The following is a 20,020-nucleotide window of genomic DNA, read 5'->3' as shown; positions in this document are numbered from 1 at the left end:
ATTATTCTTCACCTCATATATTGAGGTAGAGTATCTCACTTGAGCTCAGAGCTCTCTGCTTAGGCGAGTCTAGCTGCAGCTTGCTCACTGGATCTTGCTTCTGCCTCCTGATGATTGGATTACAAGTGGCCTCATGCTTACTCATCATTTTCCTGGGTGCAGAAGATGCAAACTCCCGTCCTCCCACTGTGTGAAACCAGTGTATTACACTGAGCGCCTCCTGAGCCCAAGGAATGTTCATTTTAGCATAGTTCAAGGTTGGCTTATTAGGTTAAAGAATCACACTTGTGGTGTTGTGTTGTAAAACATTCAAACAAGCGCAAGCAAAGCTCCAAGTGGGCAGGCTGATTTTAGGCCAATCTGGAGTCATTTGGAAAGAGGGAATCTCCATTGAGAAAATAACCCCACCAGACTACCTTTGGTACCACAAGACAAACCAGTAGTGTGCTTTCTTGATTAGCAATTGTGGGAGGGCCCAGCTCATTGTGAGTGTTGTCATCTGCCCAGGTTGGTGGTTCCTGGTTCTGAAAGGAAGCCTACTGAGCAAGCCATGGGGAGCAAGCCAGGAAAGTAAACAACCTTCCTCCATGACTTCAGTTCTTGTCTGCAGGTTCCTGCCCTGAGTTCCCTAGAAGAAGGACTTCACTCTGAAAGATGAAATAAACCTTCTCCTCCTCAAGCCACTTTTAGTCATGTTGTTAAACCACCACAACAGAGACTTAGCTAAAATGCCTAAATTTTCCTCTTCTGCTATCTTGTGAACGTTTTTATGTTTATGTACATTTTGATTTAATTTTTATAGCTGTCAGGCCTGTGCCTAAACTCATAGTTTTGCATATGGATATTACACTATTCCATGACCAGCGCTCAAAGATTACTTTCCATGGAATGGTCCTTGATTAATTATGGAGATGAGATTTTTATGTTGTATGGGTGTGCTGTGAGGTCCTTTATGCTACTTCTTTGATCTAGTCATGTTTTTAAAAACATTTAACAACAGCAACAATAACAACAACAACAACAACAAAGAAATAACTAATGTCACATCGTCTATTTCAATGTAGCTTTGTAGTACATTTTGAAGTAAGGCCTGACTCCATCAGTATTGTGCTGGCTTTATGTATCTTTTACCCTTTCTATATAAACTTTAGAACAAATTTGTTTATAGAAATAAAGCACTTGCTGGGTTTTTTAAGTAGAATTCTGTTGACTCTATTGCTCAAAGCTGTGAACTGACATCTTTTCAATATGGATCTTTCCACATAAACATGCTGCCCTGAGCGTATCTGCCACCCAAATTGATTTCTAATACCCTTTCCACTAAAAGGAGCCTGGGTTACTTCTAGAAAGGGCTGGCAAGGAAGGTATAAGATAGACCTGAAATAGTTCATTGTGACAGAAACTGAAGAATGGCTAAAAATAAAATAAATAAATGGGTCAAAAAGAGAAAAATTTTTAATGACCAAATCTGAAACAAATGGAGCGTCGAAGTAATTAAAGATAGAAATGCTATAAAGTATTGACAAATCTGATACTTTTGTCATGAAGCACCAAGACAGGCTGAGGATGTGTATAAAAGCAACATGTCATTCTGAAGTAGATGTGAACTGAAAGAAAACTATGCTCAGTCAAGTGACAAAATTTTAGATTTCTTAGAGTTGCCAAGCCACTATGCCTATTTGTTCTTTTTAAAAACGTTTCGGGTTACTTCTGGAAATGGGCCATAGGCTCAACATATGTTCCATCTGTTCACAAGACAGTTTCTACACTGTGCGTATTTATGTCTACGCACTACTGTGTTTGTTACTCGGTGCACATGTGACAAAGCAAATGGCAATTAAGACTAAGAACTGGTGAATCCGAATAAAGGATACACAAGATTTCTTACATTATGCTTGCAGTATTTCCCATAAGTGTAAAATCCTTCCAAATAAGATCTATGAAAACTTGAGTTCTGCATACACAAAAATTAGACGTTTGCAAGCAGAAGGGATGATAGAGCCGTGTAAAGATCATGCAAGCAGAAGGGATGATAGAGCCATGTAAAGATGATGCAAGCAGAAGGGATGATGGTACCATGTATTGTGAAGAACAGTTCTGTGGAGGATGCGTAATACCTTGAGTTCGGATAATTCTGCTTGGTCAGCCCATTTGCTATAATGTCACTATAGCATGTATCAGTGCTCATGGCTTGGAAACAAGAGACATAAAAGCATATTTTTCTCTGAGGGAGGGTTCACTGGGTGGAATAATGAGTGAAGAGAATTAAGTAGTACTAAAAAAAGAGAAAAGTAGGTAGGACTATGAGGGCGTCTTCCTTAAACAACAATGTCACAACATGACATCATAGGCGGGATCATATCTGGGAATGGCCGGCTGAGTCCCATATCATCCAATCCTCCTCCTTACCAGGGGAGAATGCAGGCACCAAGAGTCACTGTGTGTAGATAATAAAAGGTGTAAATGTGTTCATATGTATAAATTCCACTCCATTCTTCACAAAAGAAACTAGTATCCACACATTCGTGCTTCTGTACAATTCGGGATAATATATAATTTTAGCTGTTTACAAATAACATGTTATGCTTCAAATATTACATAAGGTTGATAATACATTTCTGGCAGAAATAAATATATTGCACTTAAACAGAACTTCATTAGATGTTACTTCATAGTATTAGGCTTATAATTTTTCCCCATAGAACATTTCCCACGCCCTTCCCCCACCCCACACACTGCATTACAGTGACTTTTCCACGCAATTCATTAAGCAAATGAAGACACAGCAAACAAGAAGACCGTGACAGTCTGCTTAAACAGGTGATACAGAATTTCATATTTTAGTTAACAAAAGAATCTCTTCAGATTTCTAAAAAAAAAAAAAAAAAACATGTTAAAAGCAACTTAATACAACATGTCTTTGCACCAGAAGTAAAATACAACAAATTGTATCTTTTGTCCAGATGTACTATTATACACACACACACACGCACACACACACACACAATTTATTTTCTTTACAGAATGCTTTCTTCAAAGAGGGAAGAGATTGAAATTATAAGAGGGGGCAGATAAAGAAAGCTAGAAAATATGAATTATTAAGCCATCAAATACTTACAAGTGAGCCTTCTATGTTTAGCTTGCAGAGGAAAGGTAAGTGTTTTGGTATTTTTAATCTGGTATAGACTAGCAAGCCATGACAAAAAGGTTTTATGCTTCCTTAATGTTTTAAAAGTTTATAATCTTCCCGTTGCTTGTTTACAGCAATGTCTTTCTTTCTAAGACAATACAAAAAATACATATAAAACCCACACTTCCTGAAGTAACTTTCTAGAGGAATAAGCTAATTTTTTTCTTTTGTCTACTGGTTTTTCAGAATGGGTATTGTTTTGTTTGTAATAATTATCAATTTTAGAACACTGAGTGAAAACCTGGGTTTTAATACAGCATGTTAGCATGTTCATTAGTGACTAAGTCACCACCGAGCCTTCCTGCCTAACGGTGTGGAAAATCCTCCCATCCGTTTTATACATAGGTGATTTTCCTCAGCATAACTGTCCTTTCCATAAGGACTATAGCTTGAAAAGTTCATCGGAAATAGAGAAATAGGATAAACAACCTAGCATCTCCCTGAAACACTCACAGGCAATGTGAGACATGAGGTTTCACTTCCAAAAATATTTCTTGGACATGTTGAGGATTCCCTTTCTTTTTATTACTGTGTTTGGGGATGGAAATGTTGTACCTGGAGAAGCAAAATGGCGGACGCTTGGCCAGTGGTTGGGGAGGTGAGATCTACAAATGGCCCAGAAGTTAGTGCAGCTCTTACACAAAGCCCACACAATGTTGCTGCTACATCATGAATCTCTACAGAGAAATTTTGCATCTCTGTCCCCACTCACTACCAGTGCTGGTAACCCTTCCAGACAATACATCATTGTTACTAGCTGGAAACGCCAGCAATGGAGCAGAAAACCCTGAGCTAGACAGTGTTACCTAACAATTGTTGATATGCCATGCACATCTGGATGTAGTCCCGCAAGAACTGCTGGGGACAGGAAGCAGGTGGGATGATTCACTAAACAAAGAATGGGCACAACTCAACTTAGAATTATTGAGGTATGTTTTAAAGCCAGTGAGTTATGAACGAGTCCATTAGAGCTCAGTAAAGCAAGGCTGGCCAGGCGTCCTCAGCAGCACTGCGCTTGGCCACACAAAGGGAAGACCTGAATTTATTCCAACTATATTTTAAGGCTTAGTCATGATTATCCAATTGAATTTACCTGTTACTATCTAATTCTTGCCATCAATTTTGGTGGAGTGATTTTTAAATAGTAAATTCCCAAGGAATTAATAAGAATTGATGGCCAGAATAAACCCCAAAGTTACAGGTGGCTCCCAGGCTTGACTGCTAGGCACCCACACGGCCCCATTTCCCTTGGATGACTTCTGTCTGGTTCGTGTAATACCAACAAAGGAAACAAACACCCAGTTAAGAACTTTAGGGGGAAAAATTTTCCGGAGCCTGCTTTGCTGGGCACCATCCATGCCATTCAGTTTCATTCTTATATTGCCGAATTACAAGAAAAATTCCAAGAAATATTGGCAAAGATCATATTTAACAACAACAACAAAATTCTACTGTGAGGCACACAGATTGGGAAAACTACACACAGTATTAAAACAATCATCTCACTGTCATGGGAGAAAAAACGCAGACACTCACTCACTTCAGTATCCCGGCATCCTAGAAGACAGTGGTTTTCCCTGCAGCACTTTACTCCAAGGTCCTTTTGCAAGAGGCCAGTCACTGAGTACCATTACCTACCCTAACCCTACGAGCGTTTACTTTAAACATCACTCCCCACTGGTTTTAAAAATAAATGCATGTCTGTACTTGTCTGGATACCAACTCCCTGTGGATTCACTGCAACACGATGACACATAAGAAGCCAGATTGACCGGCAGTGTCTGACAGGGGAGTTTAAAGTGGTTTTGTTGACAATTCATGCCTCTTTGGAAGCCCGGTACAGACTTTGGTGGAAGAATATCAAGTGAGAAATCTAAAGCCAGCATCCCACCCTACGCTGTGTGTGGTACCTTGTTTCAGAAGTTGGACTTGGCCTAGAAAGTCATTCAACGTGGAAACATCTAACAAAACTACCAAATCAAATTGCCGAGTGATGCGGTACCTATATTGAGCTGATGCCTAAATATACTTCTGCTGTCAGGAGTGCCATTTCCCGTGTCTTCTAGCACATTCAATACATTTGAAGTAGGAACAGAGTGGAATGAAAACTACATACGAAATTTAAACTAAAATAAAGTTCAGGGGAACTGTGTGAAGCAAACCAGTCACATCCTAAAGGTGGAACACACTGTCTTCCAAGCTGAAGGTCTAACGACTTTAATAAATCTATGCTATCAGGGATTTATTATTGTAAAATACCAGATTTGTTGCCCTGGACTGTAAATGCTAAGATACATGTTGTTCAAAAATAACATATTGATTATATAGCAGTAAAACATAATCTCTAGTGTATTTATAGAGGGGACGCTTAAGAAGGAAGCAAGAAGCTGGCTGCAGCCCTAGTTTGCTGGTAAGAACTGTCAGTGTTTCTGTCAGGGAGTCACCAGACTAACATGCAGTTTCATGTTAGCGATGGGGAAAATGAAGGGAGTCTATAAATGTATCACAGAGAGATAAGAGAAGTCAGAGGCCCGGCACACCCATGCCCGCAGGCATACGTGAAAGCGTGGTGAGCCGCCTGTGAGAGAATGGCCAGTGGCGAATCCCTGACCACAATGGCAGCAGCAATAAAGCAGATTCTAAAAAATCAGATGTTAGCCCAATGTGTTTAAATACGCAAAAGATCCCCAACACTAAAGAAAAAACGAAGGGGACTTTGGTTCGCATGGCAGAGAAATCCCCTTCAGACGAGAACCGCCATATTTTGACTGTAGTTTGTACAGGGGAACCTTGCCGATCACCACACACGGGCTCTGGAGAGGTCCTGGGTGGCCACGCCAGCAGCCTATTGAGAATGCAGCACCCCAAAAGCTAACCTCTTCGATAATAACAGAATACCTTTCTTTAAAATAACAGACAGAGGGTTTCCCCTGCATACCTGCAAGGTTTTTTGCAAGAAAAAGAATAGGAAAAAGAAAAGGGGAACGGACTGAAGACAGAACTTCTGGTGTCCTGGCCCGTGGGCAGCAGGAACTTGGGAAAGGCGGCTCCCCTATTCGTTCATACCACAGGATGCCTTAGCGCCGACTCCACCCCTTCCCCAGCAAACTGACAGAAAGGAAACTAAACATGCTTCAGCCACAGCACTATAAATGTTTCGCTATTGGCTCCCATTTCACACTGGGAGAAACAGAGTTGAGCATTTCAATATGCTATGTAGTATTGCCTTCTGGACGATGCTGAGGACCTGTTGATAGAAAGAAAACCTATACACAAGGATTTTATACAATACTGCATCAACAGGACTTTTAAACACTAGGAATAACGCACCTGGAGATTCCTTTGCCTTAGATCATTAAGCTTCCTAGGTAAACTGATGTTTTTTTGGTTGTAGGAGCAGGCTGGCTAAACTTTACACTGGATCCAACTGCAGATGAATCCTGGCCCACGATGCATTCCCCTACACTGTGAGTCCAGCTCTCCTCTTTAATAAGTCCTGTATTTCCTGGAGAGCCCCTGCTCCAATTCCCTACATCCCACCCATCCATCCCCCTCCTATATTTTCATACCCTTTTGCACATTCTGGATCTAGCTCCCTCAACTCTCAGAAGAGTCATACAAACGGCGTCATCACCGCAGAGGAATGGCGTAGTCCTTGGATGGCTGCATAGGGCCCCTGCTGAAAGTAATGATGATATCGAGGCATATGGAATGATGGGAATGTAGGACCACTTCCCTGCATCGAGCTGGCAATGGCGGATGGGGTCAGAGGCATTCCCAGGCGGCTATATGGTGGCAGAGAACCCTGTATAGGGTGAGGAATGGGTGTTGCTATGGACGCTGTGCTGGTGCCAAGAGCAGTCAGGGTCTGTGGATGCTGAAAGCCAGGGAAACTGGAAGACGATGATACCCAGGAACTGAGAGACAAATTGTCAGATGTTGTAAAAGCTGATCCTGCAAGAAAAACACTCATTAGATTTAGGTGGCTCTGTAAATATACTGATGAAGAACTAGAGATCAGTTTATTTTCGTTGTTGTTGTTATTTTGAGATAGGGTCTTACTATGTAGCCCTGGCTGTCCTTTAATTCACTATATAGACCAGGCTGGCCTGAATTCACTGAAAACTTACCTACCTTTGCCTCCTAAATGCTGGCATTAAGGACATGTGCAGCTATGCCCAGTTTAAGATCAGTTTACTTTAAAAAAAATGCTAGTACTCCACATTCAATAGTAGTTGGGCAACAGATGGGACTCAATTGTTTCTAAAGAAGGGGTTGGACTGTGTTGACTCATCAGTTGAGAACACTGTATTCCAGGGGACAGTTTGAATCCCAGCACCCACATGATAGGCCACAACCGTCTGTAACTCCAATCCCATAGGAATCTGATGCCTTCTTCTGACCTCTACAGACACCAGGCATGCATATGGTACACAAACATACATGAAGATAAAGCACTTGTGTGTGTGTGTGTGTGTGTGTGTGTGTGTGTGTGTGTGTGTGTGTGTGTGTGATAAATATAAAAAAAAGAAAGAACTCAAAGTCAGGAGGCTAAAGAAGTGAGGGTGGTTGGGTCTAGGAAGAGTTTGGAGAGGGAGCTGAATGTGATCAAAACACACTCTATGAAATTCTCAAAGAATTAATAAAACTATTAACATTTTAAGAAGAGGGGAAAATGTTATATCAGCATTTCAAAAAGACAAACCAACATGAACCTTACTAAAGTGCAGATCCAACTTTCTAGATAAGAAGGTATCGTTGGCATCCTACACAGAAGGAAGAACTAACTAAACAGAAGAGAACTCAGCTGATTGCAAGCCTGCATATTCTGGAGTGGCCGAGCAGTGATGCTTTGCCGGAGAATATGACCTCATTTCCTTAAAGAGATCCACATATCTGTAGCACCTATCTGTAGGAACCAGATATGTCTCAGCAAAGCCACCTTTTCCCAAAGTCATCATGAAAACCCGAAGAATAAATTCTTCTACACCAGGAATGCTGAATTTTCCAACTGCGTAATGGTTCGTGGCTTCCTTTCCCTGAGTTATTAGAAATGCCCTGTGTTTTCACTAATTGTGTTGCTTGGTATTTTAGAAACAAACCCAGAAGAAAGGATAGAAATTCTTTCCCCATGTTCCAAGCCTAAGGCAGAGCCACACCGGCCTCTCTACTCTTTCTTTCCAGTCTTTTGTGCTTCCCGTGTGCTCCGTCTTCTCTCAGAGCTTTCTGCTCAAGGAAACTTGACTCAGTTCCTTTGTGCTTTGTATCATGTGTGCAGTGTGTACTGGACAACCTCGGGTGTCATTCCCCACCCCGTTTTTGAGGTACAGTCTCTTACTACTCTGGAGCTAACTTACTATGGCAGACTGGAAGCCAGGGAGCCCAGGGATTTGCTTGTCTCTGATTCTCCAAGTCAGGGAATTCTAGGTGACCAAGCCATCTCTCTACCCCTTGGTTCAATTCTTACTATTAGGGCCAGTGATGGCCCTCTGTCATGATATTCCTCTTTTAAAAGTGTTCTTCATTTTGAACTTTGATCCTAACAAAATATCCCTAATTTTCAAATAATAAAGCTGAGATTCAAAAATGGTAAGAAACTATCCAGAACTGTGATTGACAGACAAATCCATCTCTACCCTATTCAAAGGTTCTATGTCTATTACCAACAAAACCACAGACATAGTAGCCACTCAAGCAAACTAAAGAGGCATAGGAGGATCAGCATTGGAGACTGCTTCTTTTGAAAAGGCTTGAAGGCACTTATTGACATGCGCTCCCAGAGGACCAGACATTCCATCAGCAACCTGCCTTCATTCCCTATCAAGGGCTCTGGCCTCCAGCAGCTCCACATGTCCACATGGTAGACAGCCTTACCTCGATTTGGAGTTGTCTGGCTCTCCTCTCCCAGTACATCCTCTTCTCCGTAGGTGCGGATGGGTGAACGGGCATAGGAATGCTTCTGGATCAGGCTCTCCACACTCTCCCTGTGGAACAGAGGGACATATCACAGTTCTATTCTGAGAGGAGGTTGGGGGTGTTCACTAGCCTATTTTTTCAGCCAAAGAGCAAGACAACTTTCAAAGCTTGTACGTTCATTCACTGTAAAGAGACTTCTGGAACATGAGTTCAGATGCCTAAGTGCAAATGAATACAACAAGACAGAAATAGAAAAACACAGAGCAATGAAATATGGTTATAGGAGGACGGGATTTAATGAAGCAAAAAGTGATGAATGAATCTACTATAGAACGGCAATAAATCTTATAGACTTCAGCAGATAATGATTCAAAACAGATATGAATTGATTCAAATATACTGGCTCAGAATATGATAAAATATTGGGAAAAGTTCATAATATCAGTTATAAAATGAGTCAGTAAATGTAAACACACAGAGTACATTGCAATATAAACAGCTTGGATAATGGACCTAGAAGATCTTTGTGATGTATAAACTGATAATTACATAAAAGCTGTAACAGATACATGAGCAAATCAAGACCCTCAGAAACACTGGTACATTGTCTTTGAAGAGGCTCTCCCAAGAGGGCAAATAACTCTTTCGAAAAAACATAGTTATGACCTATCAAAGGGCCAAAAATTGATATTTTTAAATTGTGTGGAATGAGAAAGGAGAAGCCAAACACCCAACTGCTTACTGAAGAAATAAGAAAATAAATCAAGTGTCACAATAACTATTCAGTGTAACATTTGACATTTCACAGAGATATATCCACACTTGTGAAGATGCTATCTAATTAATAGTGTGTTTGGGGTTCTAAAAGTTTACATAATCATGACGCTGTGGGGTCTTTTCCCCAACAGATAATGGGGAGAGCCCACTTCTGCAAATTCCAATGTTTTGTCAATCTCTGTTTGTAGAGATCACCAAAAACCACAATGCCCTAATTTCTGTTGCTGAATTAAAGTATCAAATGAGTTTTCACCAGTACCCAAAATTCACTTTTTATTCAAAATTGTATTGGTTATTCTAGTTTCTTTATTTCCATATAAATTTAGTACTTGTTGATTTATTTTTAAGATTACTGAAATTTTAATCAGAATTATGTCTGAGATGTACACCAATTTATGGAGAGCTGACATTTATAATAATGAGTCTCTTTCAGCCTGTGAATAGTATGTCCTTCTGTTTATCACTAGAGCTAAAAAGATTTAAATATACCAGCCTGACACATCGGAGCCACATTTATCTCAAAACGTTTCATGTTCTACTAAATGCTTTTTAATTTCAATTTTCAACTTCTCATTTATAGTAGATATAAATGCACTTTTCTTTTGCATGCTGTATGAAGCTTGCAGCTTTGCTAGCACACATATTTGTCCCTGTGACTCTTTCAAAGATTTGCATTTGTATGCAGTCATGATATCTAGGATCAGAAGTGATTTCAATTCTCTGCTTCTGTTCATAATGAATTTTATTTTACTTTTCTCCCATCTTACTGCAACATCTATAATCACCTGCACAGCTCTGAATAGAAGTGTTCAGATTCACTTAGTGAGATCCCACACCATATACACAACGTTGTTCGCAGGACTTGGTGGTTGGCTTTTATTGGAATTGGTTTAATGAAATTCAAAGAATTGATTCCCTCCTCATCCCATGTTGCTGACAGGATTTTTTAAAATAAGAAATAGATTTTGCATTTTGATTTTGTTTTTGTTATTTTCTGTGTCTATAAAGAAAATAAAATGGCTTTTCTTTTTTAGTAAGTTAATTTGATCCGTTACATTGGGTAAACTTCTAGTGTTAAAATAATTTTGTGTTTTTGAGGAAAACTCTAGTTGGTCATATTGGTCATATCAGTTTTGTTTAACTCAACCTCCTAGAATTATTTTAAAAAACTTTTCCCATGTATATTCAAAAAGGAATATTAGACTCTTATTTTCTATTTTGCAATATCTTTCCTCAATCTTAGTCTTAAGGTAACAATGTCGTCATAACGTCATTTTAAAAGTATCCTTGGATTTTCTTCCTGTTGCTATAATAAAATTGCCTACCAAAGCAACCTAAGGGGAAAGGGTTTATTACAGCTCATAGTGCACAGTTCACCATGACAGGAATAAGACAGAATAAGCCTGGGCTGGCAGGTCATGTTGTAGCCACAATCAGGAAAGAAAGAGATGCAAACATGTTGCCTCCACTTACACAATCCAGGATCCAGCTAGGGCATGGTGTCACCTCACCCACAGGAGATGGGTTTGAGTTAACACAATCAAGATAACCACACATGCTCAGAGGTCTACTTCCCGAGTAACTACAGGTCCTGTTAAATTAATCATTAAAACTAACTATCACATAACCCTTCCCTTCGGTTTACTAGAAAAGCTGAAAATTTTTGTTACTGTACATTATTTAAATATTTTGTATAAGTCACCAGGGGGCACCTTAGCCCTTATGGAAACATTAATTACAAATTCACAACTATCAAATTACATTTCTTCTTGAAATGCACTTGATAGTTTTTGTCTTCAAAAAATTTATTTGCCTCCTTTAAATTGTTGAAATCATAAGTGTGCTGATTATTGTACTATATAATATTCCCTTATTAATTTTTGCCTTAGCTTCTTGTGTCTTTGCTGTAGTAAAATGCTCTAACAAAATCAACTTACAGGGGAAGGGTCTACCCATCTCAATTACTGTGATCAACACAACTCCCCACACATAACATAGAGCAGTGGTTCTCAACTTTCCCAGTGCTGAGACCCTTTAATATAGTTCCCCATGTTGTGGTGACCTCCAACCATAAAATTATTTCATTGCTTCTTCATATCTGTAGTTGTCTACTGTTATGAGTTGTCATTTAAATATCTGTGTTTTCTGTTGCTCTTAGGTGACCCCTGTGAAGGTTCACTTAACCCAGAAAGGGTCACAACCACAACTTGAGAACCACTACCATAGCCCAATTTGCTCTGGTCAGTTCTTCATGGCGGTCTGAGAGTTGAGAGATTATGCAGTCTCAAGAGTGGTGTTAGTCCCCACATGCCTAATAACGGGGACTGTGTTTCCTTCCTGATCTGTTTGACTGGAGAAGTGTCAATTTTATTAATCTCTGCATTCATGGTTCCTGCTTTTCTCCCATTATTTTCTTTTCCCCCCCCCCACAAATAGGACTTTTTATTTGTCACTATTAGACACAGATTCTTGGACTGGTGACTCATACCCATCAGCCCGTTCAACTTTAGCACCTGTCTCATCACCAATAACTTTCCCAGAACTACCACCTTCACCAGGGAGCTCCAAGAGATTTCCCAATTCAAACTTGGGTTTCTTCGGCATTTTCACTTTTCTAACAAAGACATTATGAAGAGAATAAATGGACTGGCAAGACTTTTCTATTTTTCCCAATGCTGTCTAGAATCAATTTATTAACCACTTCCTAAAAGTCATTTTGTCTGCACTTCTCGGATTATAATTTTCATCATCTTCTGGATCTAGGGGGCCTCCTAGTGCTGTGCACAGAAGGTCTTGCGTATCTGGTTATAGTGCTTTTCAGTGAAACCAATACAGAACAGACAGAGCAAATAACCATTGGTTGTCTTGACATCACCATGAGTGTCAATCATGGTCTACCACTTTTTGACCAGGGAACACATTTTGTCCCAGGTAAGATCCATGCCATGAAAGTTAGTTGGACAGTTTTTACCCTAAAGATCCCCAGTAATTACCTTGAAATTTCTAAGTGCCGCTTTGTCCTTCTGTACATCAGCAAGGCTCACTTCAAACATATGACTCTTGGGGCCATCAGATGCAATTTTGGTTCATTGAGTCCTTGTAAGCAGTGTTTTTTCAGTGTTTCTGATATTGAGCATAGTCGGAGCTTTCACATCATACTAACCTTTCTTCAAAAAAGATTACTCCCTTCCTGATGGCTTTCTTCAGGCACTTGTTCTTACTGACCGCCATGGTGCTGCTGAGAGCTCTTATGGTTTTTTTCCTTCTTCTTTGAATTGATTTGTTCTTCCTCTCCTAGTTTCTTTGAGAATGAAGATGTGGGTGATTGGTCTTAGACATTTCTTCATTTCTAAAGGAAGACTATACTACTCAGTAGTGTTCCAACAGCTTCTCTTTTCTTGTTTAGCAGTTACAGCTTCCTTCCGTTACTTTACCGACTGTCTCCACATTTATAGTAAATATTGAATTTGTCACATTCTACCTTAAGGTGATACTGCATCTTTCGAGGATAGCAGAAGAATCTTGCCAGTCCACAGCACTTAAAAAACCTTGCAGTTATATATTTAATTTACCTCTTCTAGCTTTGTGTCCATCTTTTAAAACATTATATGTTTTATAAATTCCACTCTCTACTTTTACATCTTTTAAAGATTTAAATGATATGGAAACATTTTGTTTATCCAAGTCCTTTGCATTTCTGTCAGTCTTCGTTTCCTCCTGGACATCCAGAATGGGACCTAGCACAATCTCTTCTGCCTAAAGGACTTCCTTTAACCGATCTACAGAGCAACTAGATGGTGAAGATGAAGTCATCGGCTTTTGTGTGTCTGGAAAAGAACCTTTGCTCTGCTTTTGCTTTCAAGAAGTCATTCTGGTGGCTGTCATAACTCTACCCACGCACGTTTCCCCTCCACTCTTCAAAGACTGTTCATTCTGGTGGCTGTCATAACTCTACTGACGCACGCTTCCCCTCGGCTCTTCAAAGACAGGTCCTTAGTCACAAGAAGTCCGTCGTCATCATCGCTGTCATCCTCAGCTTTGTTCCTCTGACATCATGTCTTTAATCCCCTCAGTGCTTCCAGTCTTTCCTTTGTCATTGACTTCCAGCCATTCAATTATGATGTAGCTTTTACTTTCTTTGTGCTTCTTGAGCTCAGCCTGGTTGAACCTTCTGGATTGCGTGTTTAATTGTTGTTAAATTGGGGAAAATTACATTTCTTTTCCCATCCTCCAGTGACCTTCCAGGGTCTCTAGTTACATATATGTGATGCCTCTTGAAGCTCTTTGTGTTGTCTAAGTTGTTTCTTTGTTCTCTTTCACCCTTGAGAGTTTGTTAGTCTGTCTTGGATCTCATAAATTTTGTCATCTGCTGTGTCCAATCTGCCCTCCGCCCACCCAGTCTACATTTGACTTTGTAAACAGTCACTTCTTTCAGAATTTGATGGGATCTTTTCTTCATCTTCCATGCATCTATCTCTGCATATGTGAAATAGTCATGACAACTATCTGATTATCTTTGTTGATTATCAGATCGACATGACTTTGGCATTAATTTCAGCTAATTTACCCTCGTGATAGGGCATATTCTTTCATCTCTACATACCTGGTCCCTTCTTTCTCTGCTGATGTTTAGACTTGACCTCGTCACCAGGCATTGGGAACTGATCTTGCCAGGTACTGCAAGTCCTCACATTCCCACACATATTCTGAAACTTTGCTGTGGGATGTGGTTACATTAGTTGGAAATACTTTGCAATTCTTCTTCCAACGATATGTTAGGTAGGACTGTCCTTAACCCAAGGCTATTTTTCCCTCCTCTTGTGAAACAAATCCTTCAGGAACTTTGCCCAGTGTCCTGTTGAGAGGTAGTCACCCCTGTGTCAACACCACTGCTGCTTATCCCTTCTGCTTCCACCTCCTTCTGGAAATCCCTTCACATATTTGTGCTTAGCATCTTTCAGAACACCTAAGGAAGACTCTTCCTAGATCTCTGGGTTTCTTTTCTTTAAGCCCCCACCTCTCCCTCTCTCTCAAGTATCCTCCGAAGTCTCCTAGCATGGGACTCTTCCACTCTGACTTTTCAAGGAAGCCTCCAAGCGCGCCTCCCTTTCTCACTCCCATGCCCGGGTCTGAACACCCTCAGAAGTAATGCACTGGGACATCACTTTCCTCTCTTCATTTGCTTTGTCCTCAATGACTGCACTGCCTTTTGTTGCTTTAGGCCCAATGTCATTTTAAAAAATGTTTTCTGTGAAACTAGGAAACAATCTTCCTCAAAACTCAGTAATACCACTTTTGGGTATATATCCAAAGGATGCTCAATCGTGCCACAAGGACATGTGCTCAACTATATTCATAGCAGCATTGTTATAGACAGAACCTAGAAACAACCTAAATGCCCCTTGACCGAAGAATGTATACCGAAAATGTGGTACACTTATACATTGGAGTACTATACAGCAGAAAAAAATAATGACATCTTGAAATTTGCAGGCAAATGGAGCTAGAAAACATCATATTGAGTGAGGTAACCCAGACCCAGAAAGACAATTATCATCTGTACTCACTCATACGTGGTTTTTAGACATAAAGCAAAGAAAACCAGCCTACAAGTCACAATCCCAGAGAACTTAGACAACAATGAGGACCCTAAGAGAGACATACATGGATCTAATCTATATGGGAAGTAGAAAAAAGACAAGATCTCCTGAGTAAATTGGAAGCATGGGGACCATGGGAGAGGGTTCAAGTGAAGGGGAGAAGTAGGGAGGGGAGCAAAGAAAAATGTACAGCTCAATAAAATCAATAAAAAAAATTTTTAAAGATACTACCAAAAAAATGTTTTCTGTGTTTTGTTTGTTTCTCGCTCTTGATGCAACACCTTTTCTAGGAGCAGTGTTCCTTATGATGATGTCCTTCTAAGAATCTCAAAGCCCACCAGAACTCCTAGATCAACTCAATCACAGCATCCAGGGGTGGAACACTGGTTTCAGTAACTGGCAGAACTTTCCAGGTAATTCCAACAGAAGGCAAGATTTAAAATAAAGGGGAGATATATGGAGGAAACTTTTCACCAAGCACTCTTCTCTAAGTTTTGAACTTCTGATGTATGTATTATTTATTCAAAAAATACTTATAAAGTATAAAATGTCATATGACTCTCACAGCTTAGCAAAGGCAGAACATAAAAGATCTGATGTCCAACAATAACATTTCTGGGACTTATGATAATGGATTAATAAGAATAATAATCATATCAGCTTTTATATCAATATAAAAGACATAGGAGATTTCATGTTACATTGGAAATGCCGTAAATATTAATGCTATTCATTGACTGTATGAATGAATTCATGAGGAGGTGGACAACCTACAACACTCCAACCCTTATTATTAGCCTAACCTCTCTTTGTTTGTAAACTGGGGAACAAAATATTTGCTACACAAGTTCAGTCTTATGTTCAAGTAAATAAATATACTTTTGTACACTTATTTATATAGGTGCAGATATATGGAATTGTTACCATGAACAATATGTTATAGAAATTGTAGGGGTATTAGCATATAAGACAAAAAACAATCTTCCCCTTGAAGGAGAATGATGAGAAAAAAAGAGAAGTGAGGGGAAGGAAAGAAAGTAGAGAGAGAATGTGGTAGATATATTCTGACAGTATATATACTCATGATGGTATAATATGCCATCATGAGGGGAAACAACATCCTGTCTTTTTCAGCAAAATAGTAGAACCAAAAGACCTGAAGTTAAATGAAACCTTGGCTATGGAAACCTGTGTTTTGTGTGTGTCAGTTAACAGAAAAAAGGTTCTGATGGAAGTTGATAATTAGAGGTCAGGAAGTGGGAACATAGGATGGTAAAGAACAGAGAACTAGACTCAGTCTCTGTGTGTGTGTGTGTGTGTGTGTGTGTGTGTGTGTGTGTGTGTGTGTAATGTGCATGTATTGAAGCACAACACTAATATGTTAATTTAAAAGACTAAACAGAAAGGATGGCTTTAATCATGACAGACCATACTCCTGTACTGTTGAAGACAGAAGCCTCTAGAGCTAGTAATATTTACTAACGACTCAACACACTGTAATATCTAAAGGGTCTCTGCTTAGGGTAAGTTAGGTGACTAAGAAGAAAGTCAAGTTGGCTGAACAACCCATCACAAAATGACAATCAAAAACTACACCAAAGTCGATGTCTTTTAAGTCTGTGCCTGAGTCATGCCATTAATGTTTAAAATAAAATAAAAAGTTGAAAGAATTGGTCACTGTTTATACATAAGGAAAAGAATTTGCTTAAATAGCATAGGAAAATGCCTCCTTTTGAATAATTATAAGAGAATATAGCAGTATGTTTCGAAAATATATTCCTTTTCCAGGACTTTCATGTGTAAGCATTTAAATTCCAAAGAGGTGTGTAGTGTTTGCCTCTCCAAAATTGCCTTTACAGAACACCATTTAAGCATCTTTACATTCAACAAAAGAAAACTCATTTTCCAAATGACACGATGAATCACTGCCTTGTGAAAGAAACATTTTGCTTTTCTATAAAAAGTACATTACATTCATTTTGTCCTTGCTAGATCACTGGTATCATTACTTATGCTGTTCCCTGGGAGTGGGTGGGGGGGAAAGGGGATTTTATCGAAGTGATTTACTTGTGTCAGGCCTGGAAGTGAACTGAAAGCAATAGCAGTTCTTATATAGAGGACGGCCTAATTGCATTACTGTCTTTCAAGTGATTGAACACAGTGGTGCATATCAGAGCCATCTCCTCGGAGATGCTGCAAAGAGTAGACAGCTCACGCTGCTTACTTTATGGCAAATCCCTGTTTGCAGCAGAGAGAAAAGAGCAAAGACTGTTTAGCCTGCAAAGCCATCAGAAGGGTTTCAAAGACACTGTCCCACGACGAGTGTGGAGTTCAGCTAGCGGGATGAATGAGTCACGTGTTATACACTGTGTGATGCTCAGTTCTGCTGCCTCATGGTGCAAGAGACTGTGGTTTCTGTTAGACTTGCCTTGCAGTTACCTGAGTACCACTGTGAAGGAGTAGTGGTTTTAGCATCTAATGCTAAACTCGTCTAAGCAAAGGATGGCATTATTGCTTTAGGTGGTCTTCAGTGGATGGCTTCTGACTGCTCTGTAACTGTCAATTCTGGGAATACTTGTTCGAAACACAAGCAGACAGAAGTTGACGAAGCAGAGAGGAGGCAGGCAATCATTCTGTTCTCGCTGCTATAGTGTTCATAGGCACTGAAACCACTTCAACGATTTCTTCAGAGTCTCAGCAAGCAAAACCTGCCCACTCTGCTGTAAGTGGAAATGATTTCCTTCCTTCATCCTTGGAATTAAAATGTTTTTTTTTCTCAATGCTCAAAACCCCAAAGCTTCCCTTCCCCTCACATTCCTTTTTGCATAACTGCCCTTCCAAACACACCTTTTTCGTCAGCACCTGTCAGCTTAAGGGCAAGTATTTGCATGACCCTCTGTTCAGCTAGTTTACTGGAAAACAAGGCAGAGGACAGTGGCTTCTTCTGGAAACTTCAGCATGCAATGCCTCTAAGTCTATCCAGCTCTGACCCAGGGCTTCAGCGTTCTGGGGTGTGGCCTGAGCACATGGAATATTTCCAGTTCAGATGTCATTGGCTGGAGGCCCCATATGGGGAACCACTGCCCTGGGCAACCTTCATGAGTGTGTTTGCCCCAGTGCCTAATCAGAAGCTCAGCTTGGCAGCTTGTCCTGTAGCATTGAGGACATATTGTCTCACTATTCTACATCTCCATCATAACACAACTAAAATGAAGATTTTAAAGTTTTCTCATTCCTAGTGTTGTTATTAGATTATGTTCATTGGTCCCTGACACAAGAATGCTCAATAAATATGTATAGATTTAAAAACTCAGTTTGATTTCAAAACTGTATTCTATTAAGCAAACTTATTTTAGATAAAACTGACACTTCTGGTCCCTATACTTTTCCATGCCTTATTTTCCTAGAATTTGCTAAGTCACAAAGAAAATCAGTAAAAAGCAAATGTCATTTCAATTTAATTCTAACTTTCTCTTTTAAAGATAGGCCTTCCTCCCCTCCAAAAACAACCAACAAAACAAACAAAACATAAAAGCTTGTGTTTAGAAAGAAAATGTCAAACATACTAAAATCAATCTAATTTATAGGAAACAAAACATTTAAATTTTCTTTTTCATTAATTTGTTCTTTATCTCTCCCCTTCTGCTCCTGATTTGGACCTTGGGGTTGTAGTCTGATGCTCCAATGTGGGACTCTTTCTCTGTCTCCTTTCATCACCTGATGAAGGTTAATATCGAGGAGGATGTCTATATGTTTTTCTTTGGGTTCACCTTCTTATTTAGCTTCTCTAGGATCAGGAATTATAGGCTCAATGTCCTTTATTTATGGCTAGAAACCATATATGAGTGAGTACATCCCATGTTCCTCTTTTTGGGTCTGGCTTACCTCACTCAGGATAGTGTTTTCTATTTCCGTCCATTTGCATGCAAAATTCAAGAAGTCATTTTTTTTTTATTGCTGAGTAGTACTCTAATATGTATATATTCCATAAGAGAGCACAAGCAAGGAAATCAGGGCCAGGAGGGGTGCACCCACACACTGAGACAATGGGAATGTTCTTTCGGGAACTCACCAAGGCCAGCTGGACTGGGCCTGAAAAAGCATGGGATAAAACCGGACTCGCTGAACATAGCGGACAATGAGGACTGCTGAGAAGTCAAGAACAATGGCACTGGGTTTTGATCCTACTGTTCGTAGTGGCTTTGTGGGAGCCTAGGCTGTTTGGATGTTCACCTTACTAGACCTGGAAGGAGGTGGGAGGTCCTTAGACTCCCCACAGGGCAGGGAACCCGGTCTGCTCTTTGGGCTGATGAGAGAGGGGGAGGGATTTAATAAATAAATAAATTTTAAAAAAATGTGTTCTTTATCTCATGTCTCATTAAGTCTTTTATAAATAACTTCTTGTCACAACATCTTACTAAAGATTTGTGCAGGGCCGGGCGATGGTGGCGCACGCCTTTAATCCCAGCACTCGGGAGGCAGAGGCAGGCGGATCTCTGTGAGTTCGAGACCAGCCTGGTCTACAAGAACTAGTTCC

The 20,020-nt window shown here is 39.9% G+C and overlaps 1 protein-coding gene and 1 pseudogene across 1 annotated transcript in view; both read right to left on the bottom strand.

The window, feature by feature from the left end:
* Nucleotides 1–6,748: 6,748 nt before the first annotated feature.
* The window catches only part of Tbx20 (T-box transcription factor 20), a 53,465-nt gene continuing 40,193 nt past the window's right edge, over nucleotides 6,749–20,020 (bottom strand). The window contains exons 7-8 of the mRNA XM_075967960.1: nucleotides 9,065–9,174; nucleotides 6,749–7,144 (exon numbers count right to left, since the gene is read on the bottom strand). Coding sequence (XP_075824075.1) covers nucleotides 6,804–7,144; nucleotides 9,065–9,174 — 451 coding nt within the window. The 3' untranslated portion in view covers nucleotides 6,749–6,803. The remainder of the gene's footprint in view (nucleotides 7,145–9,064; nucleotides 9,175–20,020) is intronic.
* Nucleotides 12,326–13,114, bottom strand: LOC142846684 (small ribosomal subunit protein eS1 pseudogene; annotated as a pseudogene).

Source organism: Microtus pennsylvanicus, chromosome 3 (genome assembly GCF_037038515.1).
Source record: "Microtus pennsylvanicus isolate mMicPen1 chromosome 3, mMicPen1.hap1, whole genome shotgun sequence".
Classification (NCBI taxonomy): Eukaryota; Metazoa; Chordata; class Mammalia; order Rodentia; family Cricetidae; genus Microtus; species Microtus pennsylvanicus.
Note: the sequence above shows the minus strand (reverse complement) of the source record. Positions and strands in the feature narration are given on the sequence as shown.